This window comes from Echinops telfairi, unplaced genomic scaffold (genome assembly GCF_000313985.2).
Source record: "Echinops telfairi isolate 266 unplaced genomic scaffold, ASM31398v2 ScPeMD7_7469;HRSCAF=8507_1, whole genome shotgun sequence".
NCBI classification, from domain to species: Eukaryota; Metazoa; Chordata; class Mammalia; order Afrosoricida; family Tenrecidae; genus Echinops; species Echinops telfairi.
The window spans coordinates 86523971-86540407 of record NW_022111373.1 but is presented as its reverse complement, the minus strand read 5'-3'; the positions used below and the strand labels follow the sequence as shown (position 1 = coordinate 86540407).

Sequence of the window (16437 nt, the reverse complement as noted above, 5' to 3'; positions counted from 1 at the left end):
ACCATTTTAGGATGTAATTATGGTGGATCTTGTATGGCAGCCAGCATTGGGTCCAGCCAACACCTGGAATGAGAGACCCCTAAGGAAATTCTAAAATTCTAACGGAAGTGATATTGGTGATTCAATACAGAACATTCTTCCCAAGTCAGAGGAGCTGAGGGTTGGAGCACAAAGCTATTAAAAGCTTTATCTTTCTGCTATGCAGGTGCAGGAATGCTGTGGCTATATTTCAGGCCAAGTTTTAAATCAGAATTTGTCATCCCATACCATTTAAATTTCTAGAGCAATTGAAAGAGCTATTCTTTCTTCATTTCCTGTGTTCATAGCTCGAGACTCAGTCAAAACATATTATATTCTACCCTAAATGAATTAAGATATAAGACTACAAATGTCCTATTATCTACTCAGTGCTGTAGAAGGGCATAAGATAATCCTTTTCTAATGCAGTTCTATATTTTCCATGCAGAGATGTTAGGAATCAATGTCACTTAGGTTTGAGTCCAAAGGCTGGGCTACATCTCTACATGGGTCTTGCAGAAACATGAAATCAATCTCTTGACAACTGAAACAGTATTAAAGCCTCCTTTGTGGTCACCTCCAGGGCTAGCAAGGATTGAGTTCTGATTGTCCTTGACATCCTGCTCAGTAACAATGCCAACACTACTACTGGAGTCTGTTCAAACTAAACCCTTGTTTACTAGTTTCTCAAATATGGCACCTGTCAGATTTATGTCTAATGGGCCACTGCTGATGCCATATCCGAAGAGAGTTCTTTGGCTATGAAAAGGACATTGATTGATTTGTAGGAGTCTGACCCATGGACGTGCAGTACCGGCGCACCGTGCGGGCTCATCAAATTTCCTTCTTAGGTTAATGCTACTGTCCCTGAGCACACCCATTCAGACCATATGGTTCTTATTCTGTCCGTGAATGGCTTATTCAGGCAAGCATCCAATGGCTGTAACAGCGATGTCAGACCCCCCCAGGACTCACGCAAAGATCAGTTTTTAATTTTTTGGCCATATTTCTTACTCCATCTGCTAAATGTGCATGGAAGAGTTCCCATACTTACATGGAACATTTGTGGAACTGCGTCCCCGGGCAGGGATCCCATATCTTTTACAGCCAGAGTTTGACGAGATCATCATAGATCCAGTCGTCTGAATACGCCTGTGCTATCACCGGATCAGCAGCCCTTCCTTCTCTCCATTCCCTCCTCTCCTCCCTTTTTTCTTCCTTCCTTTCGCTCCTTCTTTAAAAATGTATGCAGAAAACAATGAGCAGCTTCAGTTTTATCCTGCTAGCTAGTCCAAATATAGGTTCTTTCTTCTTTCTGAGGAAAGGACTTTTAAAACCCAACAGATCAAGGTCATGGGTATTCCATTCATATTTCTGAAACACACGAACTCATACTACGTGTCTGAGGTGCTCAGGACTTCCAGCTGAGACAGTCTGGCAATGGGTTTCCTGCCCACCCTCATCGAAGGTTTGCAAATACTCATGATGTTGCTCAAGTGATTACATTGTGCCTTTCCTTTGGGGAAACACGAACAAACCAAAACCCTCTCTGAGCTACGTCTCCAGACCATTCTCACAGTCTCTCTGACTTATAAGGAAACAGGCTCATTCTCATGTGAAAGTGGAACCTCGTCCTTTTAGAATTCCTGTATCATCAGATATTCTTAGGTAAGTGTTCTAGCCATGGTGCATCGTGGTAGTTTAGGTGGAAAATCGATTTAATATTCCAGGGTAGCATTACATATTATCACCACCACATTCAGGCTTAGTGACCCATCTTACTCTTGTGACAAGGAAAATAGTTTTTTCTCTGCACGTTTCCTCCAGTTGAGCGAAAACAAAATCAGAGGCAATACAGTGGTGCAAACATTTCAACTCTGGTATCAGAAACACCTGGGCTAGACCTGCCATGACAGTACTCTGTGATCTTAGGCTCTACAGTCTTCCCTTCCTCTTCTGTCAAACAGAGTTAATACTGAACCATCTCAGAGGATGTTTGCTAATAGTAAGCAGGACAATGGGTTTGAAGCGCCTAGCAACATAGGCCTGGCACACAGTGAACCAAACCAGTGCCATCGAGTCGATTCCAAATCACAGTGACCCAATATAGTGCTCCTAAAGCTACAAACTTTCACAGGAACAGATCATCTATTTGCCGTCGAGAGGCTAGTGGTTTGAACTACTGACCTTGCCGTTTGCAGCCCAGTGCTTACCCAATAGCACCACCAGCGTTTCACACAGTGCTTCTAAAATACTTATTATCATCACCATCATGGTTATTAGAGATGCCAGCCACCTTTAGATGCAAGGATACATACTGACCAATGTTGACCAGTCTGATTGAAGATTCCATTTTAATTTTGTCACTAGCTATTTGCATAACTGTTTTGATTTGAGTCAAAATTTCCAAAGACATATAGCTTTCAGGGGGGGGAGAGATCTACATTTGGCAACATCAAATGTGCTTTTCACTTAAGGGAAAAATTACTAAAATCCATGAAAATAATATTTATACAGGAGATAATATGATAGATACAACTAGTACAAGAAAAGTCTTCAGATCGCCTTTCTTTCTTTGTCCCTTACAAATGTAAACTGAGTTCTTTGCAAGTCTCCTCAGACATTCAAAATGACTAATAAGCATCTTCTGAATGTCTCCCCCTGGCACTCTGTTTCTTTCTTTTCCAGAAGTCTGAATCTATATTTGTTTGGGAGAGCTTTGGGGCAATACTTCATCCATTCATGCCTTCATTGAATCATTTTTAAGATTTGGGGGGGCTATTCTCAAAACTCTGTACACAACTTCCCTGTCTCTGGAAGAATGGCTTCGGTTTGCTTTGTAGATTGATGTTGGAGCGTGATGTGCAGCACATTGGCATTAGGATACTACACTACTATGTTTGGCATATAAATGGCCCTTTGGCACAGAAATATGACAACTTCCAAGGTTCTTGAACAGTTCTCCACGGAGCCCAGGTTGTTCCAAGAGGTTCGTCAACAGCTGACAAAAGTCCAGGAAAAGGCAACGGAGTAGTCAGGAGGCGCTTTAACCAGAGCGTTTCCATTCCTGTCAAGTGTATACATTGGAATTCTGTCGTTTTCATTTGAAGCAACAGTTTTAGGTACAAAAATGTTTCCTCCATTAGCTATTTGTCTTATGTAAATTTAAATTTAATATCATTAGCTTAATATTATTTGATAACAAAAACGGTTTGTCATTTCCAAGCAACACATCCCCTTCATCATATCGATGGCCATAATGGTAAGCTATAATATTTGGGGACCTTGCTTTTAAGCACAAATTACAAAAAAATGTAAATATGTGGATCGTATAAATGATTGGTTCCATTCTGCATTCTTGGAGAGCCATTCCTGGTGTGGCTCACTTATTTGAACTGATTTAATAAGGTATAGGATGCTTTCAAGAGGACCTTGGGGTGTTTAAAAGAATGATTTTTTTATGTTTGGGGGCTACAAAATAAAGTAAAATAAAAGATGTGATCAGCAACCAAAGTTTACAGACGACATCGACTAGAATAATCATCAATCAATGACAAATAGAAGAAGAGGTTCTCGCTGTGACTTTCCCCCTTACTGTTGCGTGTTCTTTCTAAATCCTAATTGATGTAAATTGCTACTTGTTGCTGACAAGAGTTCTTGGTTCCAAAGTAAACCTAGACTGTTTATTAATAAAAACCAAGAATGTGGTTCTCAATATTTTCTATTACTTTGGTGGAAAAGAAAAATAGAAGGAATCTTTTGGTAGTGTGTGAAGGTCTTTATATTTTTATTGGCTACTTACAATATCTTTTTTAAAAGACCACGTTAATCCTTTAAAAATGACCCTATCAATTTGTGTATTTAGCATAATTTACCAACATTTCCAAACTCAGCATGGAAAAGTCATCAACATGGCACTAGGTCATGGGTCCTGAATGAAGCCGTCAGCAAGGATTAATAAACGGTGACAGCTGCCCAAAAGCTTTCGTTCCTTTTATTTAAACATCAGATTGCAAACTGAAATTCAGTGTAATCTTTGTGGAAGCAGCCCAGCCAGCATGGAAGAAGCCAGAACAGATGACAGGAGCAGCTGCTGTTGTGAGTTCAGGCTACATTCAGAACGTACACATCCAGCAATTCCTAGAGGATCTTAGGAACCATGTACAGTCATGCCGACCTCTTTGAGTAATTCTGATTATATTTTTGAAAATTAAAATGGTGAACTAAAACTCATTCTAATTCCTATGCTCAATGAATTGTTTTATTCTTCTTCTATTATGGCTACCAAAATAGTAGAACAGACACATCATGAAGATGCCCTGACTGAGCCGCGTTTCACCCTGTAGCACATAAGGGAGCCGTGACTCGGAATTGACCCAATAAAAACTAACAGCAACAGTCCATGCCCCCCTAGTGCAATTTAAAAGTGTACTCGGCTTAAAGTATTTTTACAAAGCCTAATTTGGACTCACATTATTTCCTCAGAATTGTTTTTCAGGAAAAAGTAAATTACATGATTAAACAGACAATGTTGCAAGACTATATGATTGTTGTTGGCTTTTGTTGCACAAATACAATTCATACACGTACCTCTAGAGGAGTGAAACTAACCCAGAAGATAGTTATTCACAGTCATTTCCCAAACAATGCATTTTTACGGACACTACAATATGAACAGATCCTTAAGGCTAGATTTCCCCCCCTCCCAGTTTTTAAGTACATTTTAAATGAATGAACATGATTTCCTAGTTGAATATTAGCATGAAACTTCATCAATTTTTTCCACATCCCAAAGAGCTACAAAATCTTTGTACTTACCCCCTTTTCAATATTCCCCGTTTGACACAGTGTCCCCTCAGCCGCTGGAATACTGTTGGTAACACAGCGGTTGCTTTTGCTGAGGCACCAGAGCTCTCTACACACTTCCTGGGAAAGAAGGCAAACAGCAAGTTGATCAGAAATGGAGACTAAAATCACAACCAGTTCTTCCGTAAAATATACCCCTGGTCCTTCTTTAGAGGCTCACATATAATCTCACTGACACATCAGAGATGTGTTGTTGACACATCGAGGATAATTTTGGAGATGGTTGATATGGAAGATGGGTTATACACTTGAAAATATTTTTGAAATTAGTCATAGTCATTATTTTAGGAAATAAAGTATGATTATCTCACCTTTGAATTCAAAATGGTAAAATACATTTTGAATCAGACAAACATACAAGGAGCTTCAAAAAGGTCACGGAAAAAGTGAAATGAACAGATAATGGAATGTTTCTATGTACTTTTTGATCCCCCCTCATATGGTCAACTATGATAGGAATGACATTTGGAAAGGAAGAGAATCATATTCATCTTCAAAAAGAACATTTCAAGCTCTATCCTAAAGTGCAGTTTTTGTCAGTGATAAGATAATATCTATATGCCTACAAGGAAGACCAATTAATACTGCTATCATGTAAGTTTATGCACCAAAAATTAATGCCAAAGATGAATAAGTTGAAGAATTTCCTCAACTTCTGCAATCAATATGTGTTGACAATTACTGGTGATTGTAATGCAAAAGTAGGAAACAAAGAATGATCGGTGGTAGGAAAATATGATCTTGGCTCTACAAACCATACCAGAGACTTCAGGATACAATTTTGCCAGATCAATGACTTATTCGTTGCAAATACTTTTTTTCAACAATGTAAACAGTAACTATACACGTTGGCTTCACAAGGTAAAATAAAAAGGAATCAAATTGAAATTATCTGTGGAATGAGACAATGGGGAAACTCAGTACCATCAGTCAGAACAAGGCCAGTGGCCAGCTACAGAAAAGATCATCAACTGCTCACATGCAAGTTCAAGTTGAAGCTGAAGACAATTACAATAAGTCTATCAGAACAAAATATGACCCTGAGTACAACTCACCTGGATTTAGAGACCATTTCAAAATCAAACTTCCCACATTGAATACTAATAACTGAAGACTAGCTGAGTTGTGGAATAACATCAAGGATCTCGTGCATGAAGTGAAAGGTTATTGAAAAGACAGGGTGTGGGGTGGAGAGAGCAAACTGGGGGCAAGAAGAAACGGGAACTTGCTAGAGTTGCTGAAGTAACTGGAGAAAACAATCTCAAAGAGTGGCTCAAGAAGACAAAGTAACACACTGGAAATGTGCAAAAAGACCTCGAGTTAAAAACCAAAAGGAAAGAACATTTCCCAAACTGACAAAACTGAAGATAAACATTGAGCTCTGAGTTGTAACATTGGAGGATTCTATGCACAAAATATTGAACGATGCGGAAAGCATCAAAAGAAGATAGAAGGAATATGCGGGCGTTATATCAGAGAATTGATCACCTTTCAAGCATTTCAGAAGTGATGGTATCAAAGGAAGAAGTCCAAACTGAACTGAAGATATTGGTGATAAATGAGGCTCCCTGAAATTGACAGAATACCAATGGCAATGTTTCCACTAACAGATGCAACACTGGAAACACTCATTCATCGATGCCAAGAAATTTGTAAGACAGATACCTGGGCCACTAACTAGAGGAGATTCATATTCATGCTCATTGTAAAGGAAGATGATCCAACATAATGTAGAAACTATAAAAGAATATCATCAATATCACATGTAAGGGAAATTTCACTACAAAAAAAAAAACTGGGAGCAGCAGCACATCAACAGGAATTGCAGAAGCTCAAGCCTGATTCAGAATTGGACATGGAATTTGGGGATGGAATAAATGATACCCTTGGTGATGTTAAATAGATCTTGGCTAAAAACAGAAAATACCAGAAATGTGTTTCCCTGAGCTCTATTAACTATGCAAAGGCATTCTACTGTGTGGATAATAACAAACTAGGTATTAATACTGAGAAGTATGGGAATTCCAGAACACCGAATTGTGTCCAAGCAGAACCTGTAAACTAGACCCAGAGGGATTCCTTTGAACAGAGATACTGTATCATTTAAAAATCAGGAAAGGTGTTTGTCAAGGTCGCATCCTTTCACCAGACTTCCAGCATACCAGATAGTTTGCTCAGAAAATAATTAGAGAAAGCAGACTATATGAAGAAAAACGTGGCATCTGGATTAGAGGAAGCTTCATGAATGACCTGCAATGTGCAAATGACACTCCTGTGTGCTGGAAGCCAAGTGAGCTGGAAGCACTTGCTGAAGAAGATCAAAGAGCTTCCATCTGGATTAATCTCAATGTAAAGACATGAGAAATCCTCACATCCGGACCAGTAAAGAACATCACGCTAAAGGGAGAAAAGACTGAAGTGGTCAAGGATTTCATTTTACTTGGATCAACAATCGACCTCCATGGAAGCCAAAAATTTCAAAACCCCAAATCCAAAACATAGTGCCATTAAGATTCTGAATCACAGCGACCCTACAAAAACGCTCCTCAGAAGTAGTGTAGAATGCTCCATAGGATTTCTAAGGCTGCAGAACTTTACAGAAGCAGGCTCTCATATCTTTGTCTTATGTGAAAGAGCTAGTGGGTTCAAACCCCTGACCTATCAGTTAGCAGCCCAAGGCTTAGCCCACTGTGCCACCTGGGCTGTTCATGGAAGCAGCAGTTGAGAAACCAAAATATGTATTGTATTGGGTAAATCCGCTGTACAAGAACTAGTTAAAGAGATAAAAAGCAAATATGCTATTTTGAAGACTAATGTATGGCTGACCCAAGTCATAGTATTTTTCTGTCACCTCATATGGATGTAAAAGTTCAACAGTGAATCAGAAGATCGAAGCAGAATTTATCCCTCTGAATTATGTTGGTGGCAACGAATATTGAACATACCTTAGACTTCAAGAAGAGTGAGCAAGTCTACCTAGAGAAAAGTGCAGCCAGAATGGTTCTTAGAAGTGAGGATGTCAAGGGAAGCTGGAACTAGTCCCTGAAAAAGGTCACCCTGCTTAGGGAAGTGGAAAGCCATAGAAAACGAGGAAGACCTTCACGGAGATGGGTGGACACGGTGGCTGCAACAACGTGCTCACATATAGCAATTGTGAGGATGGTGCAGAGCCAGGCACTGTTGCATTCTGCTGTGCACGGGGTCATTATGAGTCAGAATCATAATGATAGCAATCTCTGAATACTGATTAGGATCTGGTTTACATTTGTGAACAGGAATTTCATTAATATACAAGGAAACAAACAAACCAAAAAACAGATACCATCAAGTAAGTCTGACTTCTGGAGATCCCATAAGGGAAAGTAGAATTGCTCCCTAAGATTTCCAAGGCTATAAATCTTTACAAGAGGAGACAGTCTCATATTTCTCCTGGGATAGCAGGGAGAAAATCCGTGTAGGAAGTAAATGTATGTATATTTTTTCCAGAAATATAAAATAGCACAAACTTAAAAATTACTAACAAACAATTGTCAGGTACATGACTTCCCTAATCTACTTCAATATCCGGGCCTACTATGATATCCATAAAAAGATTATTTCAAAATAGAAACAAAGAATCATCTTCGGGGGCAGGAATTTACTATAAAAATTTCTATATTTTGAAGTTTAAGTACTACCTGGAGCTATTCTGGCTATATTATTTACAGTCCATCAATTTTGTCCACATCTATGAAAGAAAATTTTGGTTTTGAACAAAAGTAGACGACTTTGCACAATTTACCTAACTGATAGGTTTCAGATGTTGTTTGTAGCTATCTCCTCTTCTGTGCTATGATTTCTAATTATCTGACCTAAGCATAGGAGAATAGTAACATTTATTCTAATATCAGAACTCTGAAAGTCTTCATTTTTTTATCTCATATTAACATATTAGCCTATCAGAATCTGAGACACGCTGTTCAATCTATTCCTGAATGAAGTATTTTAACTGACATTAAAAAATAAGCGTACTTACTTCTAAGGAAAATACTCAACATTTTCTGAGTTTTCCTTTTTCTATCAATTATCAAACATCACTGATGTTGAAAGTTTTTTATTTAAAAAATAATTATTTAATATAGAATATATTTCCAATTAAATATAATAACCTCGAAAATAAGAAAACAATTTATTTAACTCCTGCTTTTAGTCTTTACTGATTTTTTCAAATCCCAAAATACAATTTCACAAACTTATGTTAAATAAACACAATTTAGAAACAAAATAGTGTATGAGCATATTGAAGTCAATGGATAACCATTCATTCCTACAACTAGAGCTGCCTCCCAGAGGATCATAAACTGAAGGGAGAGCTTCAGGCCCCTCTTCTGAGCGGCCTCACAAGGCAGCGAAGAAGACATAAAATCTACATTAGGCATTTAAAAGACTTGAAAATAATTTTAGACTCTACTTGAAAAACTACTAAGTTGGAAAAGAGCTAACATTTTAGAGAAGAAAGCAGCATGTACAAAGACAATGTCTTTCTGTTCTTATAATCCAAATTTTTACAGCGTGCTTGCTTTCAATGCTTTAATTTTTTTATGAGATTATTTAGACTACATAATTCCTTGTTCTGGATGAGATAGTTCCTAAGTGTATGATCCTAAATATATACTTTTAGCATAATATTAAAACATTGGTGTGACATTTTAGAACCTTAAAAATTATTGTACCAAATTGGTACATGTACCAAATATATTGTACAAATATTGTCCCATGTACCAAATATATAGGAATTCTGGTGGTAACCATGGTCAAGAGATTGGCTGCTAACCAGAGTGACGATTCTAACCCCCAACAGCTCTGTGTGAGAGAGGTGTGGCCGTCAGCTCTGCTGGGGCCTTTCTGCTCTGTCCTGTAATGTTGCTAGGAGTCAGAATTAGAATAAATAGCAATAAGGACCCAAAATATATTCCAGTTAAAATAAAATAATTAAATATATATCTCTTCCAAGTTATTAGAAAAAAATGTATTCACAAAACAGTAAAACATTGTTAGAACAATGTATAAAAAAGATTATGTATCCCAAGTCCTAGATCATGCGATATTGGACCATATATACTATTTATCATAAGAATTTTAAGATTAAAAGAATCTTAAGTCTAAAATTACTTTAGACTGAAGAAAAGGAACCTAAGGTTTACTATAGACCAAACAATGCAAAGTCTATGGCTGAAAATGAAAATATTTATACATATCAGAAAACTATAATGTTCAGTCAGACTACAGAACCTATATTTTCTAAATATACCTTGAAAATCTACTGACACTGCACATACTCAAGACACTTTCTCTCAAAACCTTTACCTCAAGATTCACAATAGACCTCTCTGATAGAGTTGTCTTATTCTTTAAAGAACGATGCACTTTGAAAAGTAGATTCTCACTTGGAACAGAATTTATTACCCCAGTGAACTCTTGGGGGTTCAAATTTGCTAGGGCATTAACTCTTCATAGATCACTGTCCAAAGTATGTGGTTGGAAATTTTTCTGTGGGAATAACTTCCAAGATAGTAAACGAGGCAAAGCAAAGACTCTCAAGAGTTTGCAAATGGATTTCCCAATTGGAATCTCCACTTGGATTAGACATATTTTGATATCCCAATTAGGAAGCTTATTTAGGGCATAATAGGGGTACTCTCTTGAAAGGAAAACACTCGGAAAATTTTCATTTCATACCAGGTAAGGAAGAAGGTCAATTCCTGAAAGAAACTGAGAATAAATTAACACTTTCAGGAAAACCTTTCTTACCCTAAGTAGTTAAATTTCCATGAGCAGATGGATAAGTATTTCCTTTTCATTTGCACATGCATATGTTACTGAATAAGCATTCTAAGGTAAGTCCTAACCTCTAATAAAGTCAAAGGCATATACATTTTTTAAAAACCTCTTGAAGAATATTTGACAATCATAGTAGGTGGATAAACTTTCCTAAAGAAATACATGAAGTTTAGTTAACAAAAAGCATTTTTTTTTACTGACCGTAAGCTTAGTTCTAAAAGTGCATAGTTCTCTTTCAGGTAAGCATGATTTAGATTTATTAAGACTAGGTTCAAGAGCTATATGAACAAACTGTAAAGATGGCAAAGACTAGGCAGGGTTTTGTTTGCTGTACACAGGCTGACTGTGAGTCGGAATACCTAGACAGTACCTAACAACAACAACAACATGGTAATAAATCATTGCCTGTGTGTTTGAGTTCCCCCGTGTAACACTAAAATTCATCTGTGGGGAAGTGTTTAGGGAAAAATTGGGCTTTTGGACTTGCCCTTGAATTTAAGGTAAAATATCAATCGTCCCCACTAATGGTTATTTCTGGTACATGGCAATGAACATTTTAAATGGGATCTCTACTGTCATAATATCAATTTCTAACCAATTAGAAGGATTGCTTAGTAAAGGAAAGGTGATGAAAGTAGTTCCAATTCACACATGAACATACAATATTTATGCTTTATACACTATCGTGCCTTAATTCTTCAATAGTACATAAACTTTTCATTAGCTCAAGATATACTTTGTAACTAAACATGTTGGACTATAGTTAATTTGTCTATAATTTTTATTTTGCAAAGTATTTCTGTTGTTTTTTGGGGGAGAGGGGACCTGGTGACTTGAATGTTTTTATTATTTGTTATGATTTTAAATGTAAGCTATTTTCCTAGACTTTAGAAAACAAAATTTATAAGGGATTGAAGAAAAAAAAAAGCAAGTCCATGTAGAAGAGAAGTCAGTTCAACCAATGGGCACAAGAAGCTCGGAGCAGATTTTAGTTCAATGTAAAGAAGAGTTTTCCAAGGTCAAAGGCAGAAATAGGCAAATAGAATGAAATTCATGTCACGTTGCTGGTGGTGCTCCAGCATATGCCCATGACCACTGAGCAGGAAGAAAAGGAAGAAACTAAGGCTTTTTCAGGTCACATCGTCCACTTTTACGTGAGGAGTATTCGTGTGGTCTCATTTCATCATCATCGCAATCCTTTTAGGAATTTTGCCAGAAACTCCAGAAAGAGTTAGAAATTTCATAACAAATCGAATCAATCTAGATTTGAATCACCTCTGCCAGAAATCGACGCTTAAGTTATCTTCACACAACCAAGCACGTTTTCCATTTGCTTACGTGTGTCAGAGTGAAAATGTCACTGGCTAATTAAGGCTAAGTGCTGCACAACCCTGTGCCATCCTCACAAATAGGCTCATGTTTGAGCCACTGTTGCTGCCACTGTGTTTAATCCATTTTGCCCAGAGATTTCTTCTTTCACTTTACCAAACACAATGTCCTTTTCCAGGGACTGATCTCTCCGGACAAAATGTCCAAAGTATGTAAGACCAAGTCTTGCCATTCTGCCTCTAAGGAGCACTCTGGCCATGCTTTACCCAAGAGAGAGTTGTTACGCTGTTGGCAATCCATGCTACTGTCATTATTTGATAACACTGTAATACAAATGCATCCATTCTTCTTCAGTCTTCTTTAGTCAATGTCCAATTTCCATATGCATATGAGGCAATTGAAAATACCAAGGTTTTAGTCAGGTGCATATTAGTCCTCAAAGAAATCTCCTCAATTGTAAACACTTTAAACTGGTCTTGTATAGCAGATTCACCAATTGCAATGTAACCTTCGATCTCCTAATGCTTCTGTGAATATTGATTGTGGATCCAAGCAAGACAAAATGCAAAGACAAGTTCAACCTTTCTCCATTTATCCTGATGTTATCTTTTGACCCAGTTGTGAGGACGTCGGTCTGCTTTACATTCAGTTGTAATCCACATTGAAGGCTGCAGTCGTTGATCCCCATCAGCAAGTGCTTCAAGTCCTCCTCATTTTCAGCAAGCAAGTTTGTGTTATCTACTTATCTCAAGTTGTTGGGTTTTTTTTTTTGAAGATAGTATGTTCACTTATTTATTTATTTTTTTAATCAATTTATTGGGGCTCATACAATTCATCACAATACATAGATCAATTGTGTAAAGCACATCTATACATTTGTTGCCCTCATTATTCCCAAAATTCGCTTTCCTCTTGGGTTTCCGGAATCAGCTCATTTTCCTTTTTTTCCCTCCCCTTAATAAGCCTTCCTCTGATCCTGATGCCACCTTTTTCTTCATATAATCTGGCTTCTCTGATGATTTGCTCAGCATACAGATCGAATAAGTATGACGAGAGGATACAACCCTGATATACGCCTTTCTTGATTGTAAACCATGCAGTAGTCCCTTGTTCTGTTCTCATGACTGCCTCTTGGTCCATGTGCAGGTTCTGCATGAGCACAATGTAGAGTTCTGGAATTCCAGTCCTTCTCTAGGCTATCCATAGTTTGCTGTGATCCACACAGTCAACTGTCTTGACGTGGTCAATAACACACAAGTAAACATCTTTCTGGTTTTCCGTGCTTTCAGCCAGATCCATCTGACTTCAGCAATGCTATCCATTGTTCCACGTTCTCGTCTGAATCCAGCCTGAACCACTGGCAGTTCCCTGTCAATGCACTTTCAACTATTGTTAGATGATGTTCAGCAAAATTTTACTTGCATGTAATACTAATGATATTGCTCTCTAATTTGAGCAATCTGTTGGGTCACCTTTCTTTGGAATGGGCACACATATGGATCTCTTCCAGTCAGGTAGCTGTCTTCCAAATTTCCTGGCATAGCCAAGTGCATGCTTCCAGTGCTGCATCAACTTGTCGAAACATTTTACCTGGTATTCCATCAATTCCTGGAATCCTGTTTTTTGGCTAACACTTTCAGTGCAGCTTGAACTTCTTCCTTCAGTACCATTGGTTCTTGCTCATATGCTCCCTCCTGACCTGGTGGACTGTCAAGTAGGTCCATTTGGTACAGGATATTCTTTCTATCTCGTTGGATGCTTCCTGCAGCATTCAATATTTTGCCGAAAGACTCTTTTAATATTGCAACTCGTGGTCTGAATTTTTTTTCTTCAGTTCTTCCCATTTAAGATGTGCTCAGCAGAGTCTTTTTTTGGGTTTTCTAAATCTGGGTCTTTGACAAGACACATTCCTTTCTCGCTGGAGCCGCCCATTTGACCTTGTATAACCGTTTGTTCTGAGGAGTGTGTAACTCCCTGGTATTATTGCTCTCCTGGTAGATCTGTCTTTTGTTTGGCTGAAGGTTGAGCCATGGAGGTGGGTTCAGTTCCAAGTTTAAAGAGTGTGCAAGGGTCATAGACTGGAGGGTCCCATCAGTCTCTTTCAAACCAGTGAGGCTAGTCTTTTTTATGGCTGAGTTTCACTCGACATTTTTCTTTCACTCTCTCCAAGATCTAATATCCCTTCAGAGAGGTTGGTAGTAGCAGCCAGGCACCATCTAGTTCAGTGGTTCTCAACCTTCCTAATCCTGCAACCCTTTTATTCAGTTCCTCATGTCGTGATGACCCCCCCCCAACCATAAAATTATTTTCGTTGCTACTTCATAACTGCAATTTTGCTACTGTTATGAATCAGGCGACCCCTGTGAAAGGGTCGTTTGACCCACAGGTTGAGAACCACTGATCTAGTTCTTCGGGTTTCAGGTTTCTGGAAGCTGAAGTTCATGCAAGCTTGGAAGCAGGGAAGGGAAAAGACACACTAAGTCACATGAAGAACTCACAGAAACGGAAAGCAGAAGAGGCAAGAACCCTCCTCCCGAGCTGTCAGCCAGAGCCTTCCCCTAGAGCCTGCGCCCAGAATTCAAACCGCTAGCCTCTGAAACTGCTAGGAAATATATTTATTAGTTAAAGTCATCCACTTGTGATATTTCAGTTATAGCAACACTAGCTAAGACATCTGATATGCAGAAAACAACTTTATAAAGAAATGAACTAGAGTTCATGAAAACACATTAGAATAATTATCATTTTATAGTCAAAGACCTTTTCTAAACAATAAAAGAAATCAGAACAATTGCTTCCAATCTTTCCATTTTTTTTTAAGTAGCTGTAACAGGCCAAAAATAATGGGATAAGAAGTCATTCATTTTACATGGGAAAATTAAAACAAGCCATTTATACATGGGGAAGGTATATCATAAAAGTGCAAAATCATCTTTTATGATTACAATTTTTGTAAGGAGGCAAAAATATGTGAGGAAATATTAGTGCCTTTATGACTAGATGGGGTTTTCTGTTTGATTTGTTTTTAATGTAAGAACCATACGGAGAGAAATGCACAAATTTTCTGCCCTTGGGTAATCCTAAACCGTATGGCACCTTGGGACCTTTATTCTCTTTGTGCTCATTATCCTATCAGTAACATCTCTCAACAGCTGCTTGCAATAAAGGTTCCCATGGCCCAAAGAGGTCAAGAATGAACATCGATGAGTAGAAAGGTTACTTATCATTTTATCACACAAAAGGAAAACTGAACACCAGCATATGGTGACCCCGTGGTCCCCCACCAGGTGTCTAGTAGCCATCCAAAGAGAGAGGATAGCGCACCTTTATTTCAGCCTTAGAGAGGTTAATCCTGTTACTTGGCTAATTTAAGTGTAGGAAATTCTAGAAAGGCAAAAACAAAACCCATCTAACAAAATATCTGATCTAGCAACTTGGGTTTCAGAGTAATCCACCAATTGGAAAGGGTTAAAAAAGGATTTTATTGCTGTGCTTTGTTTTGTTTTTTTCCTTTCTTAAATCCCAAGAAACAAGCCCAGGACAAAAACTATTAATTTTTATGGATACACATAATTATGGGCCTATGATTCATGACTTGGAATTTAAGGAAAAATTTTGAACCAAATTAATTTCTTATCATGTATATATCTGCTAAATACTCAAAATAAGATGTCAGTGAGAAAAGAATTCCATACATTTTATTCTCTTAAACTCATATCTAGCCACACTGTAGAATATTTATATAACTTTCAAACCTTCAAGGAAAATTATTCCACAGTTTTTCCCAGTGTAACATTCCAATATTTAATAATTTGAAGTTCTTCAAACTACTTAATCTACAATCTTCCAACCGTAAAAATTTAAAGTACTATGTTGTTTTTTAAAGTTTTTAATGCTTTTGGTACGGACTGAGAATAATTTGTTACCAGCAATCAAACTATCATAAATGTTCCAAAGCCTGAATATCGCTTTGAGACCAACATTTAACTTTCTTTTGACAGGATAATCGAACTCCATTTCTTTAGGCTTTGCTTACATATCCTTCGGAGTACTTCTCTATCAACTGAAAATTTTCTCATCACTTGAAAATTTAGAAAACAATATAGAACACTTAGCTATCTTTTATTATCTATTATTAATTATGTAATTTAGCTTCCAAAATTATGTCAGATCTTCTTTTATATGCTCAGCTATATTTCTATGACAACGTACTGAGGTTTTGCAGTGCTAAGATCAAAACAATGAATTCCACTCTATGCATAAACACCTCCACTCATCTCACCTCAGTTATGACACAACCCCCTCTGGTATTCCAACAGTAAGCCTGTTTTTGCCTAAAATCAAGGGTACAACTATAGTATTAAACATAAGCTATGTTTGGAGAACCCGTAAACAGACATTTAT

At 37.7% G+C, this 16437-nt stretch overlaps 1 protein-coding gene across 1 annotated transcript in view; it reads right to left on the bottom strand.

Moving 5' to 3' along the window:
* Nucleotides 1-16437, bottom strand: part of ADAMTS6 (ADAM metallopeptidase with thrombospondin type 1 motif 6) — a 311582-nt gene that overhangs the window by 125291 nt on the left and 169854 nt on the right. Inside the window, exon 13 of the mRNA XM_045285404.1 lies at nt 4837-4944. Coding sequence (XP_045141339.1) covers nt 4837-4944 — 108 coding nt within the window. The remainder of the gene's footprint in view (nt 1-4836; nt 4945-16437) is intronic.